Here is a 20,440-nt window from a genome sequence, read left to right as displayed (position 1 = left end):
ATTATTTCAGTGAGTGAGACTAGGATTCACTTTCCGCACACTGTTTCAAGTTCCCTTAAAAAAGTGATCACATAAAAAATAATTAATTTTGGTTTACATTTTTATGTTCTCATAGCTTTAATAAGTAAGACATTTCCTGGAAATGGATTGTCAGTACAGATCTCAGGGATCTGTGAGTTTTGAGGTGTGGGGGGACGCATACTCAGACGTAACAAGCTTAAGACAACTCCACACACGGAACCGTGCAAAGTTTTCTCCCCATCCTTGATGCCCTCTGGCTTCTGTGAGAGGGGACAATCTGGTCCTAGGGAATTATTGTATAGTGCAACTGCCAAACTGAGATTTGGCTTAGCAGACAGAAAATGAGACTGCCTCCCATCCCTGCCCAAAGGGTAAAATGAGAGCGTCAGGCAGCCACAGACAAGTGAAATATTTACCTTTTCAAGATGACAAGTACATGCATTGTCCACGGAAGGAGGAGGAAGGCTTGGTTCAGCTGAACGGCTTCTACTGTTCTCCTGGCCACTGTCTCTGGCTTCAGTGGGGGGAAAAGATTGGGGAACCTGAGTGAAGAAATTAAGAAGTAAACTCATTATCTAATTAGGGTGCAGTCCTTGGGCTCTCTGAGCTGCTGCCAGCATTCAACTACCCTACAAAACTGTCAGGGAGGAGCAGAGAGAGGAGGAGACCCTGATCCTCTCACTCACCACCCAAACCAGCAAAGGCTGAGGGAAGCATATGCTGCATCCTATAAGAGGGCATAACAGGGGCCACTCCCTCCTCTTCCTCTCTCCTGCCTTTTTCTTGGATTAAATTGCTGGTAGTGAAAGACAAAAAACAGATGCTCCCCACTCCTTTTAATACCAGGAACATGGATTTCCAGCTGCCAACGGTGACGTCACATTGCACCATTCACCAAGGTGGAGGTTGCACAAACTGTATTAGCGGTTCATATCAAGAGATACAGATCCACTGGCAAAGAGTTAATTTGGTTAGTCATTAACTCCTTGAATATGATTAACTTTCACAGGAACATGCATGGGTCCAGTGCTATTCTCGCCACTGTCTGTGGAACTTTTTGCCATTCATTTCAGTGTGGGGGATTGAGCCCCTCAATAGGAATAGAGAAGGAACTAGGAACTTGTTGTGTGGATTCCCAATTTGTAGGATTATTCGCCCCTTTGAACAATCTCAGACATCAGTTTGGTTCCTCTGCTCTGATGTCCACAGCTGGTTCCCAGTTCAAAGTCACTTCTAATTTTCTCTCTAGAAACAACTGCCTGGAAGACATTCTCTCATAGGAAAGGCAAGTTGAAGTGTACACATTTGGGGTGTGCCAGCAAATCAGAAGAACCAGCCTGATGGTTTCAGGAGGCATAGAGTGACCCCTCTGATCACAGTCAGATCAGACATCAAATTCTCTTTAAAAAAACACCCAGGCATTAACGAACATGTTCAGTTGAATAATTTCAGTGAGATGTTTTAACCAGCTTCTCCTGGACTGACCTTATTCTCATGCCCTGAAACATCTCTGTGCTGGTGTGGAATGGCAGGACTGTTGTAGCATTCACTCCAGGACAGTCCAACAATCCCAAGGTCAGGCTCTCCATAAAGGCAAAGGAAGAGGCTTTGGAGGTGCAGTAGTCAATGGCACCAGGGATGGCTGACAAGGCCAAGACAGAGTTCAAGCAAACAATGTGCCCATTCTGCAGCTCCAGCATGCGTGGCAGGAAGGCCTTGGTGGTCTGTAAAGGAACAGAGAGAGAGAGAGAGAGAGAAAACTTCATTAAGCAGAGACACAACAGAAATGGTAGCTACTAAGAAAACAAGCCTAGTGAAGCAGGGCCCAATTGTGATTTCAGTTGTGCAGGGGTATGTGAAGTAATTCCATTCAAACTTCATGATTCATACCCAGCTTCATGTTGAAGGGAGCCTCACTGCTCTGTGAGGTGTTCCAAAAAGCCTCAGTTAACCTGATTTCATGTGAACAAAACCAAACCTGCGCTATCACAATACTAAGCCATGCGCAAAATACAAGGCAATGAAGATCATGCCCTGGTCTGCTCAGATACACATTATTTAGGATAAAGACTTCAACATGGAGAGGAACAACACAAATACATTATTTTTTAACTGATCTAATTAGAAACTGAATGAGTTTAATGCAAGCTCTCTTCCATGAACAATGCAGCCATGCATCTGGTCATGTTTCTCTCATGTTCCAGATGTGCATCAAACAGAGAAACTCTCCTTTGTGCCCCTGGGATTTCTCAAAGGAAATCAGAGTTTTTCTTATAAGTCGCAGGGCGGGTTTAAAAGAGCATCAGAGGCTTTATAATTACTGGAAGCCTTTAATATGATATTTTAGCAGAAGTAACTGAAATCAATTTGAGGGAATCTGTCAAACTCAATTTTTCCCTCAGACGTCTCTCCTCTGGCCTTTGCCTTTCACATTGTTTTTCCTGGCTCGTTTTCATGTCAGGCTGATTCTACCAAGCATTGTTTGGAAAAGTCTAGCAGCAGCCAAGTGTTTACTGGCTGTAATTTGTCACTCTCATTTCCAAGTCTGAATACGCTGGATACAGGAGCTTATCTTACCCAGAACTGTCCCAGGGTATTTATGTGTTGTGATTTGAGTAGAGCATCGTCATCGCTGTCCATCAAGCTCTTACCATGAACGACAGCAGCATTGTTCACTAGGATGGTGATATCACCCACCTGCAAAAAGAAAAGGGGGGGGAGCTGATTAGTTACGGTGAACATCTCTTTTCACAAATACAGAATCTATGGCCTCTTCTGAGTTCCTGCCTTAAGGGGCTTTGTCATCTTTCTGGTTACTGCAGTGTACCCCCAGGTAGCTTAAAGTAGCTGAAGCACAGATACTTAATGTTTGCACAAATGAGTTCTCCATGGTTCTTCTTTCCAGGCAGTTTCCTAGCATACAGTTTGGCTACTAATGAAATTCTACACAGTTTTGAAACAAAGACAAAGTGGTCGAAAACATTTATCCCTACAAACAGATACTCAAAAGGAGAAAGGCAGCTGGAAAGATCGCCAGGAGCATGAGAAGGACTAGTTAAAAGAAGCTCCCTGAAAATCAACAGCTCCCTGAAAATCAACAGCCAATTGCCTTTGTTGGGCTATTATCAGGATTCTTTGTTGGGCTATTATTAGGTTTGTCTTATATATTATTATAACTTGCATTTTATAATTCAGTCTCAGTCCTGTAATATCACCTAGATCAGGGGTTCTCAAACTGGGGTTGTGACCCCTCCAGGGGTTGCGAGGTTATTACATGGGGGGGGGGGGTCGCAAGCTGTCAGCCTCCAGTCCAAACCCCTCTTCACCTCCAGCATTTATAATAGTGTTACATGTAAAAAAGATTTCTTTAATTGATAAAGGGGGTCGTACTCAGAGGCTTGCTGTGTGAAAGGGGTCACCAGTGCTAAAGTTTGAGAACCACTGACCAAGATATTTCAAGAGAAGACAGGCTGGCTCTGTGATGGGATATTTTGCTCTTTCACAGCTATTTATTTCTGCTCCTTCCATACTCAACTTCTTGATACCGTGTCAGGATCCAGCATAAAACCTACCAAGACTGATTCTCTGCTGTCCTTATGCCTTGTGCAAATATTTCCTCTGTACAAAATTGGTGTCAAGTGGACACCCAGTGTGAATGGGTAGAGAATTCTGATTTGGTAGCACTCCATAACTTCTTTGCCCAGATATAAATGTCAAAGCAAGGTCGCATGGTATTGGAGAATCAGGTCCTTTAGTCCCTACCATAAAAACAAGAAACAGACGGGCCAGGTCTTTGAGACATAGCCAGAGGCAGAATGTGTAGCTTCTTTTCTTCCTAAATTGCCAGAGAATGTTTCCTATTTGCCCCTGGTTAGGGGATTTTCTAAGCTCTGCCCATCACTGGATCCACCACACAGACCAACCTTTTCCCGGACAGCTTTGGCTTGCTGATAGACTTCCTCTCGATTTCCCACATCGCAAATTAAGTAATGGCACTCCGTTCCCATCATTCTAATCTCCTCTGTGGTTTCCTTAAGATACTTCTCGGTTCGACCCCACAGGATGATCTGCAGCAAGAAACATTTGCTCAAGTAAAATTGTTCCTGTTGTGAATCTACCGTAATTAAAATCTGTTTCTAACGTGAACAATTCGACAAGGATCATTAATTGCAATTGCAGTGCCAGTTCTGTCACGTTGTTTCATTTAGGGCCACCCTGATTTTTAAACAAAAATATTTATGTAGCACATGGGTATAGGGAACTACGATGGTGGTGGTGGCCAGAGTCAAGTGACTCCATTGTGATGGTGACTGATGCACAGCGTCCAGGTGAAGGCTTTTTATTTGCAACCTGTGTAACAGCTGACATTGAAAATCTGAGCTCTGGGCCGAATGACTGGCCAGTGGCGATCCTTAAACAAGCCAGGCACATGGGGAATTAAAACAAACAAATCATCAAAACAAACACAGTTTCTCCGATTGAATCCTAATTTTGTCATGCAGACATGGGGTGGAACTCAGGGAAGTGGGTTATGTTTAACCCTAAAAACACTGACCCTATATATACACACTGCATATTATTGCTTGTCAAACATTGACTACTACACTTTGTTAGAGCTTCTGCTCCCTAGTAAGGTGAATTACAGTTTAGTCACCCCATGGAAAATAACAGTTTAGAATGCTGACATTATAAGCTATTGTTCCAGGGCAGAGGTTTTCAAACTGGGTTATGTGAGCTCTTGTCAGGGGATACACAAGAAAAATTCCGAAATGGCGGACAATGCATTTTATTTAGTAAGACTTGGCAATCTAATCATAGGTATATTATGACTTTATCTCAGACGGGGGTATGCAGTAGACTACATTATTTGGAAAGAGGTATCCAGTCTAAAAAGTCTGAAAAACCACTATTCTAGGTGAATTCCCAGCTCAAGAGAATGGAGGAGGAGAGGCCAAAACTATACTAAAGAGGAGGAAATTAAGCAAGAAAAAAAAAATTAAAAAAGCTCATTATAAAACAATGTTGTGGTTTTCAGTTAAGCCCACAAGAGCAAGGACGCTCACCACTGAGTGAGTTCAACAGGCTGTCTGTCTAAGTAAGGCCACAAACTCAAGCCCTAAGATTCCTAAACCAATTTTGTCTCAGACTTGCTGTGCTGGGGACATTGCAGCACCTATGATCTATGCTCAGAATAATGGGTCAGTGTCTGCAGTGGGGCTGTGGGAACTCTAAACACACATCGACAAGGACATTTGAAGTCAGAAACCGCAATTGTTACTTTTATTTGTTTTGCAGTGAATACATGCAAGCTCTCATCCAGCATTTATTTAACAAGCTGAGAGCAACACTCAGGGGAGAAAGCTTATTGTAACAAGAATTAGAACAATTCCTAATGGCCACCTGAACAAGAAATTCAGATTGTCCAGCACAGAATTGGGATATAATGAAGCCATAAGTGGAGCTACCATGTTCCACATTTCAGTGGCCCCACAGAAGTTAGAGATGGAAAAGGTCCTCGAGGTTCATCTTTTTCCAGCTAGAATGTACTCTGCAGCACGTTTTCTTGTGACTCATACAGTCTAGTTTTAAAATGTCTTGAGTGAACAATGAGGCTTTCATCACTTCCCGTGGAGCATTAAGACCAGGGTCTAACAGATTTAACTGACAGGCAGATTTTTCCCCCCGAAACTCACCATAAATTTCTCCTTTCTGTAAAGCTCTTATGAAGTATTTCTACTTCCCCAAATTCTAAGACTCTTGCCCATGAACCAATCCACCTCCTCTGCTCTCTAACAGTTACAAAAAAACTTCTCAGCCTCCATATCCAGGGCCATCCCTAGGAGGGTGCAGGGCCCGGGGCTAATCAGCCCCTGCCGGCTTGGGAGCCCTGCTCTGCATCGGTGGCTAGGCCAGCGGGTTGAATCCAGCTTGGTGCTAGGCTGCCTGTTGCTGCTGGCAGCTGCCGGCACCCACTGCAGGGCTAATGTTTGCCATAGCGCCATGGCAGAGGGGACAGGAGACTCGCTGCACCAAACGCAGGCAGTCGAGCTGGATGTGGGATGGCATGGGGCGGCAGCCGGGACCCCGGGCAAGAAATTCTCAGGGCCAAATGCTCCTCCTAAGCGGGTTATTCTGCATAGGAGATTGGAAAATTGGGCTCATAACAGGAAAGGCTTTTAGCCTTAATGATGGCATCACTTCCGAGCAATTTGCTACTGCTGGTAGAAAAATCTTCTGAAATACAGACCTTACATGGCTGTGTGACTCAAGCTTTCGGCCACTGCACTCACTGTGATGATTAGTGTGAACTGATTTGTATATTGGTTTTTTTAAAAAGGGTTAAAGAAGTAGTATATTTCATCTTTAGGATTTTCACGATCTTTTGATTTTTGGGTAACCAAGTGCTGAAAGACAAAAAGGTCCAGAGACCGAATTACATAACTGCCCGTAACGGAACCCCCAGAGTCAACTGGATGACAGCACAAGAGGACACGGTATTCAGCATTCCCTGACCACAATAAAGCTCTTGAGGAAAGTTTCCTCCGCAGGACAAGATGAGCCTCTTCGTTATCAGCACAGGGCTTGGTTCTTATTTACACTGCTCTGGCAGCACAAAGGACACCTGAAGTGCAATTGAACATGGCTAAAAATTGAGTGTACCTGGGTTCCAGCCAACTTCCTTAATGGGTTAAATTTAAAATGAATGCTGTTCTTTAAACCACTTGGATCTTTATGTATCTCTATTTAGACACAAACCCAGAAACGCATATACATCTGGAGATGTAAAGGAGCTTCTGTCTCTTTGGAGGTTTGTTGACTGTGCTCCATTTGGCTTCACAATCAAACAAAGAGCTGGTTCGAGGGTAGCTCAAGCACGAGTCTGCCTGTCTCTCTCCTTCACACCCATTTGTTCCAAAGGCGTAACCAAAAGACACAAGAATGCAAATCTCTCTAGTTAACCCTATTTCGAAGCTGCTCTGAGAAGAACCATACTACTTATGGTCTTGCTGTGATATGCAATGATAAAGCTAAGCGGGCAGACACTCACATTTCATTGGGGTTGTCTCAGGATAACACTCGGGAGGAAAGAAAAGAAGCAAAACTTCAGTACTATGCACGGGGGATAGGATGCATAGAGCTTTTAGAGCAGGCGACACTGGGCCAGAGTCATTTTGCTGGAAATCTTGGCTCACAGAGGAGGTCGTGGGGAAGGAGAAATAGGTCTCCAACTTTAAAATTCTTCAAGAAAATATCCACTATGGCCAAAAGTCTCAACAAATAAATGGCAGAGTGTAGAATGTTCTCCTAGCTAGCTCAGCAGCCCCCTGCTTAAAAGCCACCCTTTTAAAAGCTAGCCTTGACAAACCTGTGCTTGCAGGCCTCTATGGTTCACCCTATCCCAATAATCCCTACCACCTCCACCAAGCTTGCAAAACTGAAGTTAGCCTGTGTTCAGTGCCATCTTGTATTCATAGCTTGACTGGGCGTCACTTCCAATATCTGCTCTGTAGACTCGAAGAGAAAGTCAGAATGTGTGAAATTTCACAAGATTTTAAGTTACTGTTGAAGATGTATTTTTAAAAGGGTGGAGGAAGAGGAACAGTGTGATCACAGAGGGAGTGATGAAATCTAAAAGGGATAATATAAAATTATCTAGGCCTCTCTCATTTATGTATGAAGAGGGAAACAAAACAACACTGGTGGCTGCTTATGAAGGCATCAGGCAAAATCTATGGAATTATGCATTTACAGTCATGGGGAGGTTAGCCTGTTGTTTGCACGGGGACTGCCAGGTTCATGCCCATCGATGCAACTGGTGAAAAAGTACAGTAAATCAACAAACTGAAGAGGTGGAGAGAGAGAGTGAGCCAGACAGGAGGAACCAGATGAGGCAAGAAAATGACCTATCCTCCCCAGCTGTCTGGGCTATCACACGACTGATAGATAACAGGAAACAGATTTCTCTCTCCATTTCCATTCTGCTTGTCAGCACTGCCATCTGTATGAGTCAAATGGGGACAAACTTACGCATAATGATGTCAGGAAATACATTGTGAAGAACTGTACAAGCAGGGGACGAGCGTGCCATCGCATTATGGTGCATGTGTGGGAGACGGTAACATTTTGTAAGCCAGTCATGGCTATTTTGAGACCTTAAGTAGCTTGTGACGAATCTTGCAAGATGACTCCATCAAAATGTGGGCTGTTCTGGAGGTACTGGGTGAGGTGCTGTACCCTTGCCACAGCTCCAGTTCCTCTTCCTTTAGTTTTCCCAGTCCATGGCACTGCCCAGACTCAGAATGTGTTAGCCTTTGTGGAGGAGAAAAGTAATGGCTACAAGGTCAACCTTCCTACTGCCATTTTTACTGATTTTAGTGATGGGCAAAACTCAAAATGCCTCACTTCTATGTCTAGCCAAAATGTCTTTGGTCTAGAAACCAGACTGAATACTCTCACAAGACCAGGCTCACGTGTGAGGCTTTCAGTCTCTGTCTGACATTTGACCAGAAGGCTGAGTTGGCACATCCCTATTTGTCCTGCGTCTCTGCCTCTTTAGAGCTCAAATCCTGACAGGGTTTTGGACAGGGGCTGAGAAGGGACAGAAACCTTTTCCCAATCCAAAGCACCAGCAGACTTTCAACTGCTGTTGCAACCTGAGGCCTGCAGTACTATCCATTGCTCCTGAACTCCATCGCCACGGTGGGTTGTGGCCCGTAGATGCCTGGCTAGTAGATGTCATTACTTCTTTTTCTTCTGCTCCTATGATGTGATAGTTTCAGTCCCACTATTGTCTTTTTCCTGGTGGCTTCTCTATTGTCCCTTCCCAAGGAGTGTTTGCACCGCCCTGCTCATAGGAGCCGAACTCATCTGAATTCAAGCCACCTTAACGTATTTGCAGCTTGACGTTTTCTGTTGACCGCCCTGGTGAGGTTGCATCAGATCATATCACGACTAGCTACAAAGGGATTGAGAGTCACAGGTGGGCTTGGGAGCCCCAACTGCTTCCAAATAAGCCCTTTCCTGGGCTCTCACTGTTAAGTGTCAGAATCCCTGCCCGTGTTTTGCAGATGTTGGCTCTTGCTGGGCTGTAGATGAGCAAACGTGGTGCTCTCTGCACTACTCTGACACTCCTTCGGACGTGGCACACTAAGCAACTGTCATCGTACCTTATGCTTAAAAACAGCCTTAAGAGAGTTCAGTCAGCTTTATCTTATTGCAAAGAGCACGCATGTAGCTTTTTAACAGCCAAAACTTGAAAGGTGTCTGGATCTGGAGTTCAGGGAACGGCCCATTTTAAAGATAGGGGCATTCGCAAAATGCAGAGGGGGGATTTGGACTTTGAATGCTCCAAAGTTCCGAGGTTTTTGGATCTGGGATTCCAGTTTGGTACAAGTATTAAAATTTAAGGCTTTTGTCCCAAACTGGTTACTAAGTTGGCAGCTAAAAGCTAGAGAGAGGAATCCTCACGGTGCCAGGAATTCCTGCCTTAGAAAGAGAGACGCAGTGGTGAAGGAGACAGAGAGACACTGTTCCTTATTACGTGGCATGTCAGGATGTTGCATAGCCATCCATTCATGGGTTTGGAAGTGGAGAGGGGAGGGATGGGAAGGAAAATTTAATCTCTGTCATGAAGAAGTTATTGGACAGATGGTTTCCCACCCTGGAAAGAATCCAGCCACCGTGTCTTCTCTCCCCACCCACTCCCACCCCCTCCCTATGGCACAAGACACGCTCTCCTTTCAAAAAGTTACTGACCAGAAAATTGTTGAGGGCAGCGGCCCAGTGAGGCGGTTAATCCCTGCTGTGGCAGGGCTGCTCACAGAGGCTTCCTGCCCTGTAGTTACCTCTGGGTGACCCCAGTGGTTGGCAGTCAGGGAGGCAGGTGGAATGTGAAAGCAATCGCTTAGGCTACCAGTTGGTGGTGGTGGAGGGATTCTTCCTGCTAGCGGACACATGAAATATTGGGAGATTTATGAGGGCACAGGATCTTTAAAAGTAGCTAATGGCTGCGACCTCTCAGATCACTGCACATTTCCCCAGGATTGATTCTCAGGTTTGGTTTGAAAAACAAGCCCTATCACTTTATCTTCTCCTCTCTGGCAAATCACCAAGCTCCTTACCTGGCCTTAGGGGAATCATTCTAGCCAGAGCAGCAGGCTCAGCAGACAGAGTTCGACTCAGGAATCTTTAACTCTGAACTTTAGGGTGCTAACGAGACATGCCCCCAGGATGCCTTTATTCTAAGTCAAGAATGTCCCATAGAGGCCTGTGCTGGCTATTTGCCAGGAGCTTAATGCCTCCCCCTCTCCATCTCCAGCTTAAATCCTAACCTTCCCCCATCAAACAAGTCAATGGGAGTTATGCTATTGAGGGATTTGTATAAACTGGTACAGATTATCAGCTGCCACTGTCCTGAACACAGATAGGAGACCCATGGAGGCCCCAGCATGACCTGCTCCGAGCAGGTTTTGATTGCATCTCTGTATCAAAGAGAAAGGCGGCTGGAGATTGCTGTAACACACTGCAGAACAACGTGAGCTATATTTGGTCCATCGGGAGTGGGACGGACCCTTTAGCCAGTGATGTCATAAAGGTGTCCTATGGCTTATTCACAGCTTTCAGTTGTCCTCCAGGGAGATATCACATCACCGAAAACAGAGCAAGAATAGCATAAGATTTTACAGGAGTGAAGGAGAGAGCCTGAAAAAGGTGTATTTTAAAAAATAGAGAGACAGCACGAGAAAGAAAAATTTCTGCAGGGGAGATGATCTATAACTCCCGACCTTTAGAGATCCATTACAGGGATTTTTACAGTCATTGGAGAGCATTGGCAAAGCTATTTAATCTGCAGCCCAGATGCGTTGCTGGCATAAACTGGGACACAACCAGAGAATGGTCACTCTTTTACTATGTCATCAGTGATGAATTTGCCCCTAATATTTAGGGAAGCTACAAGTTCACTAAATAAGGACAGGAAAAGAGTGCATAGCTTAAACAGTTTTGAGAGAGAACGTCTCCCACTCCATGCTCCTCACTCTATATTAGTCAGGGCGTGTTCTACTAGATCAGAGCAACTCAACTCTCTGCAATGGTTAACAGACGCAGAGTTCCATCCCGAAAGTGGGTAGCATTTCAGGATGGATGAAGCAATCTTGTTTGTAGATCAGTTTGAAGACACTCTGGGATAAAGGTGTTTATATAAAGATATCAGAGCCCTTCTCACCTTGATCTCATTACTGCTATCCTCACAAATCAAAAGAAACCACGGCATCTCCTAGCCACAGATTTCTAGAGCTATTCGGGGCGGGGAGTAGGATAACACATTTTGGCCCCTCTCAACCTCCTTCTGTCAGAGAAACAAAAGTCGCTCTGTTTGAGCTGGCATTTCCAATTGCCCAAGCTGTTACTCATGTTTAAACAGAGAGCCTTTGTGTTCCCAGTCCTGAGAGCTGCTGCCTAGTTTTAGGAAGGACAAAGTGCAGATAATCCAGAGAAGTATTTCAGCTTTATCCCAGTATATCTGCAGAGCCCTGGCACTCGCACCTTAGAATTAGCCTCTCAAGACACACATTTCAGTATATTCTATATCCTGGGAGAGTTTCTGGCGTCCTGGCCTCAGGGTGTTTGTAGACCCCCACAGCCTGAAAAACATTAATGTATTTTGGTTTTGATGTGCGGATTTTCTCCCCCACTCCTTCCACTCCCTTGCCCTCAGGGTAAATACAGACAAGTTAGTTCAGGAGTACTTCACAGGAGAGGTATGCTAAAGACCTGATTACAGGCAGAGTGGGAGGTGTGGCTGTTCAGCGTGAAAACTCAGCCTTTGCTTTAAAAAGAAAAAAGAACCTTTTGATGCCTGGAGTAGATCAAAATACGCAACCCAGCCCCTGGGGGAAATCTGTATGAACTGTAAGCATAGGTGCTGGAGCTAGGGGTGCTGGGGGTGCGGCAGCACCCCTGGTTTACAGTGGTTTCCATCATTTACAGGGTTTACAGTTTGGTTTAATGGCTCTCAGCACCCCCACTATGCACTTATGACTGTAAGTAAACAAAGCAGAACAAAGGCAAACTTCTGCCAGTTCCTATATTGGAGAGCAATCAAAAGTGCAGGGGGTGGGGTGGAAAGGGACAAATATGGGCATAGGAGGACCAAGAGGGTAGCCCCGAGTTAGCCATTTCACACACAGGCTTTTCTAGACGAGGATTTAAAGGTCTGATGTTGGATCACATTAGCTAGCTCGACCTAACAGACTTGCTTCAGTCAAGCCAAGGGAAGTCGTATGTTAGAACATGCTATGCTGGTCATGTTAAAGCCCGGGAGAGCCTCAGTGTTGTTGAATTTAAATATCACAAAGAGGCCTGCTACATTCTGCTGGGAACACCTCCGTGAAGGGAAATGAGGACACCCTGCCATTAAAGGGGCTGACTCTGCTCTCACATAGACATATTTTGACACTAGGCTAACTGAACGGACATCAGCGGAGTTCTGGATTTACACTGGTCAGAGTGAGCAGAGTCAGGTCCAAAGTCTTGAGTGGAAGGCTAAATTGAGGAAGAAAAATAGCCGTTAGAGACAGAGTTATGGAAGAGACAATATAAGAAATGAAACATGGTTTGGAGCTATATAACGGTGCAATGCTTATGGCTGGCTATTTCAGAGGAGACTAAGGTGTTAAACTCCTATTGAATTTCAACAGAATGTGGGTGCCTTAGCATTTAGGTTCCTTTAATAATCACAGCCCCTAATGCTTTATGACATACAAGGGGTAAATTGAGCCATACCTGCAAAGCTAAAATACAGATTTATTGTTTGAGGGACGTGGGGGCAAACAAACAGAATTAGCACAAATGTTTTACACAAAGTAGTGATGCTAGTCCACCATGCATCGTTTCCCTGGCTGCTACAGAGCCAGGCATTATTGCCATGTCAGGTGGGAACATTTGCTGAGCTATGAAGAATAAAGGTCAATAAAGACTGTGAAAGGCATCCATCGAACTGTCATAAAATGAGAGGCCTCCTGTACTCCCTTGTAAATGAGAGTAAATGCAGAGTAACCACTGAGGTGAGCAGAGATATGCTGGATTTATGCTGGAGAAAAAGATCTGATCTCACTCCCATTGAGTGGATCAGTTGGAGCACAGCTGGGCCCTCTGTGAGATCAGAATCTAGTGTTCAGTTTTAGCTATTGAGCTCATGCATAATTGAGTAGGAGAGCAGTCCATGGTATCTTCAGAAAATGTTGAGTTAATGTTGCTCCAGGACTGCAACTTTTACTCTGAGGTTCCTCCTCTCTGAAATCCTTGTTTTCAAGGCCGGCTCTGGCTTTTTTGCCACCCCAACCAAAAAAATAAAACCCCGTGCGGGGCAGCCGGAGCCAGGGTGCAGGGGGACTCCCTGCACTGCAGACGTGCTCTGGGCAGCAGAGTGCATGCCCTGGCTAACAGGGGGAGGAGGAGAGAGGAGGGGGCATCCAGGGATTCCTTCAGCTGGGGCACTCGCCACGCGGACCCTCCCGCCGCGCCGCCTGCAGACGGAATGCGCAGCCCGTTCCCAGCAGGGTGTTCACCTCCTCCGTGCCGCCACCCCCTACACGGCGGCCAAAGCCGCAAAGCAAAAATCTTAGAATCTGCTGCCCCAATCACGAGCTTGCTCGGCTGGTGCCTGGAGCCGGCCCTGCTTGCTTTTGCCCTTTCTCAGTTTCCTCTCCTTCCAGACAGAAAAGAACAAAATAAAACAAAAAACTTCTTTTCCCTGCACTCTGCATCTCCGAAGGCGCTGGCAGCAGCCAGGTGCACTCCTGCAGCACGGCTGCAATCCATCCCAGCGAAAGTCATCTTCTTTCCTTCCGCCATCACAAATGTTCCTTTCCGCCAGCTGGTGTATGAACATCAAACATATTTGAAGGTTCCATCCTCTCCGAAGAAGTCTTTCATATCTGGAGGCCAGGGGTGAGATCCTCAGCTGGAGTAAACTGGCATCGCTCCATTGGCTTCAGGGGAGCGCTGGTGATTTACACCACCCATGGACCTGATCCCAGAACTTTAAATATAAATGTTCTTTTAGACAGCAAACTCTGCATAGCAGGGACTAGCCTTAGCCCACGTCCAGACTAACCCGCTGTATCGGCGGGTTAAAATCGATTGCTCGGGGATCGATATATCGCGTCTAGTCTAGACGCGATATATCGATCCCCGAGCGCGCTTACATCGATTCCGGAACTCCATCAACCCGAATGGAGTTCCGGAATCGACACGGAGAGCCGCGGACATCGATCCCGCGCCGTCTGGACGGGTGAGTAATTCAATCTTAGATATTCGACTTCAGCTACGTTATTCACGTAGCTGAAGTTGCGTATCTAAGATCGATTTTCCTCCCCTAGTCTGGACGAGGCCTTAGTGTCTGACCTTGTAAAGCAGCAAACACACTGTCAGCACTTAACAGATAGCAACAAATGGGGTCCACATCTTATTGTGCAGCTCCATTGGTACAGAGCGGACACAGCCAGGATGCAGGAAATCCCTGGTTGGTGTGGAGTTGGTGCACTGGCTCTCCACCATTCCCCGTAACAGGCTATGAGGCCAGGGAGAAAAGGCCGGAGCATTTCTGGGTTGCTAACCTGACCTTTGAGGCCGATCTATCTTATCAGGGGGCAGTGCCACAAAAATGGCCTGTGCTCAGCGCAGCCTGGCCATACCTGAGAATCAGCCCCCGTAGTTCTCAGTCATGTAAATTAAATAAACGAGGTTTGCTCAGTTTTGTTCCTCCGACTGTGAATCTCTGGCTTGTCTATTGTAAATTTTGACCTCCCAAAGGACTGTGTTAAAAATCACTGGTGGGCGTTGTTATGTTATTCGTTTAAATGCAAACCACATTCCAGGTCTGAAATGTACCCTTCTTTTCCCCACAGGGAAGGAAAGGGGATGGAGAAAAGCAACTGAAACCCAGGAGTAATATGCAGACACCTGCTCCCAGTAAAGCTGGATCAATGGAGGTCTTCCTCGCTATATGGGAAAGAACACTTTGATTTTCTGTCTGCATTCAGGAATTTAAGATCATTTCCCTCCACTTTGTGAGAACAGAGGGCATTTGTTCACCTATTGGGGGTGTGAGGACAGGTGGCCACATGCTGATTTCTCTTCAGGGGTTTTTCCAGTCGCTTTTGTCTGTAACAGAACTGCAACTGCAGATTGCATGGGGAGCAACACTTCTCAGCTCCGTTGTATAGAACAGTGGAGGAAGAGGAAGGGTGGGTTGTTTGCAAGAAGAGGTCATGCAGGAGTCAGACTTTACAATCCTATTAACGCTGGGACAGGGTCAACTGGAGTGCACTGTGCCAACAAAAGCACCAAGTGGCCACAAACCGCCACACTGCAAAGGTTCATGGAGGCATTAATGAGGGGGAGAAATGACAGTTTTTTAACAGTCAGTTTCTGCCGCACAATGTGTTAGAACTTGCCTCTGCTCTGGGAAATTAAAGCACCCAAAGTAACATCCAGGCAGAAAATTTTCTGCCTGCAACTAGTCAAAAACAAAGGGGAGGGGCTCACTGGTGGGGATTAGTTTTAAAAAAAAAGTATTTATTTGTAGAACCGCTTTGAAAACATCCAGAGACAGAAATACAATGCGCCATCTTGGAAAAATAATTGCTGTGTCCTGTCCAATTTATTTATTTATTTTTATTGTTAATATTTGCTTAACAAGCCTGGCAGGTCTAAAAGATGCGCAATTGGAGATTTCACTCCATTTAATAAAATCACTTAAAGTGAAATATCACGGGTCGTGTAAAGATGCTCACTCTGTACATTTGTAACACCCTGGTAAACAGATGTGCCTGAAGATTATATTACTGTCTAATGTTCCTTTCAACCAACGCTCACTGTTGTAATGATTATTGTCTTCTCTGATATTTTCATGGCAAAGATCTGTAAACCAGGGAAAACTTCCTACATTAATAGTTAAAAAAAATAATCAAACTGCTACACTGTAGCCCTCTCCATCTACTCTGCAAGACAGGCCACTAGCCAGAGGTGAAAGTAAGCAGGCAACAGCTGGTATGCTGTGCCGAACTGTCCCCAGGCTGGTGATTTAAAGGGCCCAAGGCTCCCTGTAGCGGCTGGAGACCTGGGCCCTTTAAGTCACCACTGGAGCCCTGCCGCTGCTACCCTGGGGCTGTGGCAGCAGGGTTCAGGTGGCGCTTTTAAGGGCCCGGGGCTTCCTGCAGCGTCCGGAGCCCCAGGCCCTTTAAATCCCCGTGGGAGCCCTGCTGCTGCTACCCTGGCGCTCTGGTAGAAGGGTTCGAGCAGTGCTTTAAAGGGCCCAGGGCTCTCCTTATTGGCCAGAGCCCCTGGCCCTTTAAATCTTGATTTAAAGGCCTTGCCTCTTCTGGTTGAGGCCCTGCCCCTGCCCAGGACTCCGGCGAACCAGTAAGTCCTTTAACTTACTTTCACCCCTACCAGTTGCCCACATAACTCACATTCATATAAAAATTTCCACTGACTCCGCCTACTCCTCCTGCTGAGGTGGAGTATGGGCGTCGATTTGGGGATCAATTTATCGCATCTAGACGAGACGTGATAAATCGATCCCCGACAGAACGATTACGCGGGTAGTATAGACGTGGCCTTAGCCCTTCCCAGGAAATGCTCAGAACCTCCCCAGACTGGACACTTTAATTCAAGCTGTAATGCTTTCCACCCAACATTCATGTTGACTGCAATACACAGACCAAAAAAGGATGTTCAGTTTAATTTAGAATTTTCTTAATTTTAAATTGTTTTAAACTAACACGTTATTGATATTTTATCGGTGTTCTAGTTATTATTTTTTTGTGGATAATCTGGAGAAATCAGGGAAGAGTTTTATAAGAGGAACTGTACGCTAACCAGGTGATACAGTAAAAAAGGCAGATGAATTAATCCTCAGATACTAGGATGTGTCTAAACTTTGACAGCCAGGCCATGTCTACATCTAAAATTTTGCAGCGCTGGTTGTTACAGCTGTATTAGTACAGCTGTATAGGGCCAGCGCTGCAGAGTGGCCACACTTACAGCAACCAGCGCTGCAAGTGGTGTTAGATGTGGCCACACTGCAGCGCTGTTGGGCGGCTTCAAGGGGGGTTCGGGGAACGAGAGAGCAAACCGGGAAAGGAGACCAGCTTCGCTGCGGTTTGCTCTCGCGTTCCCCGAACCACCCAGCAAACCTCAGGGAAGGAGACCTGCTTGCTCGGGGTTCGGGGAACGAGAGAGCAAACCGGGAAAGGAGACCAGCTTCGCTGCGGTTTGCTCTCGCGTTCCCCGAACCACCCAGCAAACCTCAGGGAAGGAGACCTGCTTGCTCGGGGTTCGGGGAACGAGAGAGCAAACCGGGAAAGGAGACCAGCTTCGCCGCGGTTTGCTCTCGCGTTCCCGGAACCACCCAGCAAACCTCAGGGAAGGAGACCTGCTTGCTCGGGGGTTCGGGGAACGAGAGAGCAAACCGGGAAAGGAGACCCGCTTCGCCGCGGTTTGCTCTCGCGTTCCCCGAACCACCCTGCAAACCGCAGGGAAGGAGACCTGCTTGCTCGGGGGTTCGGGGAACGAGAGAGCAAACCGGGAAAGGAGACCAGCTTCGCCACGGTTTGCTCTCGCGTTCCCGGAACCACCCAGCAAACCTCAGGGAAGGAGACCTGCTTGCTCGGGGTTCGGGGAACGCGAGAGCAAGCCAGGGAAGGAGACCAGCTTGATTACCAGAGGCTTCCTCAGGTATGCTGGGATACCTGCTTATTCCACGGAGGTCAAGAAAAGCGCTGGTAAGTGTCTATACTTGATTACCAGCGCTGGATCACCAGCGCTGGATCCTCTACACCCGAGACAAAACGGGAGTACGGCCAGCGCTGCAAACAGGGAGTTGCAGCGCTGGTGGTGCCCTGCAGATGTGTACACCTCCTAAGTTGCAGCGCTGTAACTCCCTCACCAGCGCTGCAACTTTTTGATGTAGACAAGCCCTCAGTCTATGAATGCTGTTCTGTGAACTGGGGCCGGGATTTGCACAGCATTGTTGCCAAGACGCAGCCTTCTGGCTTCATTGCAATCCAGGGGATTTTGCATTTTATTGCACTGTCACAATGGAAGACTCCAAAGAAGGGTGACAAAACGATAAACAGATTAGAGGCTCTGACCTATGAGGAGAGCTGAAAAGAATTTATACAGCTCAGGGGAAAGACAGGGCGAGATATGATAACCATCTTTAAATACATGAGAGGGAATGACAGGGAAAAAAAAGATTTCAGGTCTTAAAGGAGAGGAAAGTATAAGTAGGAGCAATGGCCTGAAACAAAACAAACAGAGCAAATTTAGGAGTAACAAATTTCTAACACTGCGATGAGTTATTTGTTATCGTTTACTTGCATTCCACTAGGGTCCACAATGTGTAGGCACTGTCCATACGCACAGGAAGAGAGTCCTTTCTCAAAGAGACTATCTACCCATTAGGTTATTGAGGGAACACTGAGTAATTTTAAAGTAGGCTTTGGGGCGGAGGGAGGAATTAAAGAGTAGGGCCAAATTATGCCCTGATTTACACCTTATGCAACCACATGGGGCCAAACTCTCACTTACTCTACATTTGCACTGGTGTCACTCCAGATATAATGGGAGATGCTCTGCTTTCACAGTAGTGTAGCTGGGACCAGAATTTAGTCCATTGACTTGAGTGGGGTGCGTTGTAATAATTGTGATCCAGCGGGCCTATTGCAACTGTGAGATCAATTATTGAAAAGTGGGTGTAAATTCATAATGTTATATCATCTACATCAATAAATGGTGACAGAAAGACTGGATTAATTCAAACAAAATGGTCTATCAATACCCTCCAAGGACCCTGATGAAATCATCACTGGCAAAGAACAAGAGATTGCAAGTGGAAATTAATGGACCAAAATGGATGTGTTGGAAAGTAGGCCTAATTAATTGTTGGACAAACTATTTTGCCCATCACACTTTTTTTGGGACCTTAATGCCCCCCCCAAAAATGGAGGGGATCAAACCACAGGGGTACAGGTGGACTAGAAGGGGTGAGTTTTACTATCATGGCTGCCACCCCACCATCTGTTGGGACCCCAGGATTCACCATGACACTGCTAGGCCCCCATAACTCTGATCTTGAGAAATGTCCTGATCAGACTAGGCCAGAGAAAGGGAACGGATGACATCACCACTTCCATCACCTTTGGCTAAATCCTAAATAGCACCTGGAATGTGACACTGGGGTTCCAGCTCGCACTCCCTCCCTAACCCACCTTGTCTGTTCTCTTCCCTGTTCCCTTTAGTTTAATAAGAGTCTGGCTTAAGTGTCCAAGATTGCCTTTTCTGCAACATTGCTGTGAACCCACCAGCAGTGAGGCAGCTAACAGCAGTGCTTGGACACTGGTACACGATTTGCAAGTCATATAAGACCAGGTGCTTTGTCCTTGTTTCCCCAGCAGCGAGATTGCAGTAAAAGTCAACACCCAAGACAAAAGCTGCTTTTCCCAGCTTTGCTGTTCTTTTTTCTCCCCTTTTATGAGTTTGTTTTGTTCGGCCTTCAAGGAAGCAGAAACAAACTTTAGTGACAGCTCCAGACCACACAACTAACTTCTCCTTTTCCCCAAACGGGCAGTTATTGTCATTGTAAAGATTGTCGAACAGGCAGGTTTCCTAGCAAATATCTCTTGATAGTTAAAGTGAAAGGGAATAAGGCATGTTGTTAAAATAAAAACCTGCTTTAATACATTTTAAATGCTTTAACTCTTTTTCTGTAGCTTTAACAAAAGCTTATAAAGATTCTTAATGGTCGTTGTGGCCTTGGGACTAAGCAGGCTGATCTCTCAGTACCTGAAACCCCAAACCATGTTTAACTGTTTAGTTTTGTACAGAATCATGCTGATGCCTTTGATTCTCTGGGCTCACTTATTTCATTGCAATTAACACAACAGGTGAAAGAGGTAGAACCAGAGTATTACATGGGGCTGGACTGCTCTCTGCCATAGCAAAGCACACAGGAGCGGGTTAAGTGGAGTTAAGTTGTGATCTGTTTGTTGGGAGGGGCAGGGGTGATTTGCGCTCCCCCTGCTGAACAGGCAGTGGAAGCGCATTCACAAATGCTGCAGATCCTTCATGATAAATGCAGAATCCAGATCTCAGGGGAGCAGTAGGAGGTCAGTCATCTGTGAGGAGGCCCCAGGCTCAGCACTGGTGCTGGAGACTGTGCCCCTGGTATGGTTACCCCCCACAGCACCCTGTCAGAGAGCAGCTCTGTAGAAGCCACGCTGCCAGGATCTTCCACTGGCCATAATGGCCGTCAGGATCCACCTTAAAAGTATGTGGGGGTAGTTGCTTACTGCAGAAGTGTGGAAAGCCACACAGCCGTAAGTGACTCAGGGCTTGGCTACACTCACACTTT

At 46.1% G+C, this 20,440-nt stretch overlaps 1 protein-coding gene across 1 annotated transcript in view; it reads right to left on the bottom strand.

The window, feature by feature from the left end:
* The window catches only part of DHRS3 (dehydrogenase/reductase 3), a 46,594-nt gene that overhangs the window by 6,346 nt on the left and 19,808 nt on the right, over nt 1-20,440 (bottom strand). The window contains exons 2-5 of the mRNA XM_030537770.1: nt 3,945-4,088; nt 2,599-2,718; nt 1,507-1,745; nt 438-563 (exon numbers count right to left, since the gene is read on the bottom strand). Of these exons, the coding sequence (XP_030393630.1) occupies nt 438-563; nt 1,507-1,745; nt 2,599-2,718; nt 3,945-4,088 (629 nt within the window). The remainder of the gene's footprint in view (nt 1-437; nt 564-1,506; nt 1,746-2,598; nt 2,719-3,944; nt 4,089-20,440) is intronic.

Source organism: Gopherus evgoodei, chromosome 18 (genome assembly GCF_007399415.2).
Source record: "Gopherus evgoodei ecotype Sinaloan lineage chromosome 18, rGopEvg1_v1.p, whole genome shotgun sequence".
Taxonomy (NCBI): domain Eukaryota; kingdom Metazoa; phylum Chordata; order Testudines; family Testudinidae; genus Gopherus; species Gopherus evgoodei.
This window is presented reverse-complemented; position numbering and strand designations above follow the sequence as displayed.